This window comes from Otolemur garnettii, unplaced genomic scaffold (assembly GCF_000181295.1).
Source record: "Otolemur garnettii isolate 467f Iridium unplaced genomic scaffold, OtoGar3 scaffold00249, whole genome shotgun sequence".
Taxonomy (NCBI): Eukaryota; Metazoa; Chordata; class Mammalia; order Primates; family Galagidae; genus Otolemur; species Otolemur garnettii.
In genome coordinates, this window is record NW_003852644.1 from 578,363 (window position 1) to 580,398 (window position 2,036).

The 2,036-nt window shown below is 53.7% G+C and overlaps 1 protein-coding gene across 1 annotated transcript in view; it reads left to right on the forward strand.

Moving 5' to 3' along the window:
• SSR4 (signal sequence receptor subunit 4) overlaps positions 1 to 1,690 on the forward strand; it is a 4,858-nt gene extending 3,168 nt beyond the window's left edge. The window contains exons 3-6 of the mRNA XM_012813208.2: positions 551 to 625; positions 810 to 899; positions 1,239 to 1,304; positions 1,524 to 1,690. Coding sequence (XP_012668662.1) covers positions 551 to 625; positions 810 to 899; positions 1,239 to 1,304; positions 1,524 to 1,628 — 336 coding nt within the window. The 3' untranslated portion in view covers positions 1,629 to 1,690. The remainder of the gene's footprint in view (positions 1 to 550; positions 626 to 809; positions 900 to 1,238; positions 1,305 to 1,523) is intronic.
• Positions 1,691 to 2,036: the final 346 nt, after the last annotated feature.

A 2,036-nucleotide genomic window follows, 5' to 3' on the forward strand; every position in this document is an offset into this window, starting at 1 on the left:
TGTACGTGGCTGGCGCCTTAGCCGGTTGAGCTATAGGCGCCGAGCCCCCCTCCATTCTTAAGATACTTTACTAAGTAGGATATGTTCCAGCTCCATCCATATAATGTTTGGATGTTCAAGATTGAGTATGCCTGGTCTCAGCCTCTGACCTGCATTTGCAAAAGTCCAAAGCAGGAAGTCACACATTTTTCTGTACAATACTCCTTAGTTGAAATATCCCTTGGGCAGCCCATGCCTATTTGGCACTCCTTGACCCTGGTACCTCCCTTCAGAGAAATAACAAGGACATTTTGAATATCCCACTCTTCTTCACTGTTAATAGGCTCATTGTGGGTTAAGTTAGCCTGGGACATGGAGGGGTTCTGACCTCTCCTCCTTCAGGGAAGACAGACATGAAGAGACAGTGACAATTGGTTTCCTAGATGGCTCTGGGTGGTTCCAGGCCTTACATGGTGCCTCCTACCAGACAAGCTGCAGCCCCCCACTGGGCCTGGCCTCCCTCTCTGCCCATTTTGAGAAGAGGTGACTCTCCCTTTGTCTCTTCACCCAGAACATGGCTCTTTATGCTGATGTTGGGGGAAAACAATTCCCTGTCACCCGTGGCCAGGACGTGGGGCGTTATCAGGTAAGGGTGCTGAGTTCAAGGTTGTTGAGGGAGGCCGCCTGTTCATGGACCTGACTTGAAGCCCTAGGGGTAGCCCAGTCTGGCCCAGGGCTCATGGGCTCAAGGGCAGTGCTGTGTCAGCACTAGCAGGGAATCTCCTCATGTGTCCACTCTGCCCACCTCCTGTCAAACACACCCAACCCAGGTGTCCTGGAGTCTGGAACACAAGAATGCCCACGCGGGTACATACGAAGTCAGATTCTTTGATGAGGAGTCCTACAGCCTCCTTAGGAAGGTGAGTGTGGCCCAGAGCCCTCCCAAGACTGAAAGGAGGAAGGGCATGCCCTGTTTCTGCAGCATTCTCTAGTCTGCTCCTCCTGTGGTCCCTTCTCCCTAGAGCTTTGCTCTACTGTACTGGAGGGTCTGCTTATGCAGAGCAGGCTGGCCAGGTGGCAAGTCCTGAGTCAGATGGGCACCTTTCTGTGCTCCTGGCCCACCTGGCCCTTCCTCATGTGGCTCCTGTCTATTTCTCTTCTCTTTTGGGTCTTAGGCAACGTTCCTTCCTCTCATAGCCCACCCCACCCCACCCAGGTAGCCCATCTGGCACTATCTGACCCCCGCACCTCCCTTCCAGGCTCAGAGAAATAACGAGGACATTTCAATCATCTCACCCCTTTTCACAGTCAGTGTGGACCATCGGGTGAGTTGCCTGGTCCCAGGGAAATTGGGAGCTATGGCACACCTCTTCCTTTTTTGGAGGGTCAGGGCTGAATGAAAGTTCTTATCACGTCTGCAACCCCAGCCTCAGCTGCTGGGCTGTGATTAGCCAGCATGTCTTTGTCCCCCTGATGGAGGGTGACTGAGGCTGGCCAGTCCACCTGTTCTCTGCTGAGCTGGCTTTTGCTCTCCTTTCTTGCAGGGTACCTGGAACGGACCATGGGTCTCCACTGAGGTGCTGGCCGCAGCAATTGGCCTTGTGATCTACTACCTAGCCTTCAGTGCAAAGAGTCACATCCAGGCCTGACAGTGTGTCCTCAGCCCTCCCTTGCTTCCTTTAATAAACGGTTGCTGGCTGTCAGGAGTACATTCAGGACACTGGGTTCCTCCTGGCTTATGTGCTGGGGCCTAGCATCCCTTTGTCTGCCCAGATAGACAAGGAGTCACTGAGTGGGAAAGAGGCTGGCTTCAATCCCTCCCCCAGTGAAGCCTTTCTTGCCTAGTCCCCATAGTGTCCTATGTCCACTTTCCCTGTCTCATTGTCCTGATTGGTTGCTTGCATGGTTTAGGGGTGAGGGAATGGAGGTTGTCCCCTTCCTGCCCAGCACATGACCTCATCTGGCAAAGAAGACTCTGCCTTGTTCTCTCCTTCCTTGGGCTGGAGAGCAAGAGGGAGGGCTCCTCTGCCACACCTGCCATTGGGAATAGCCATCTG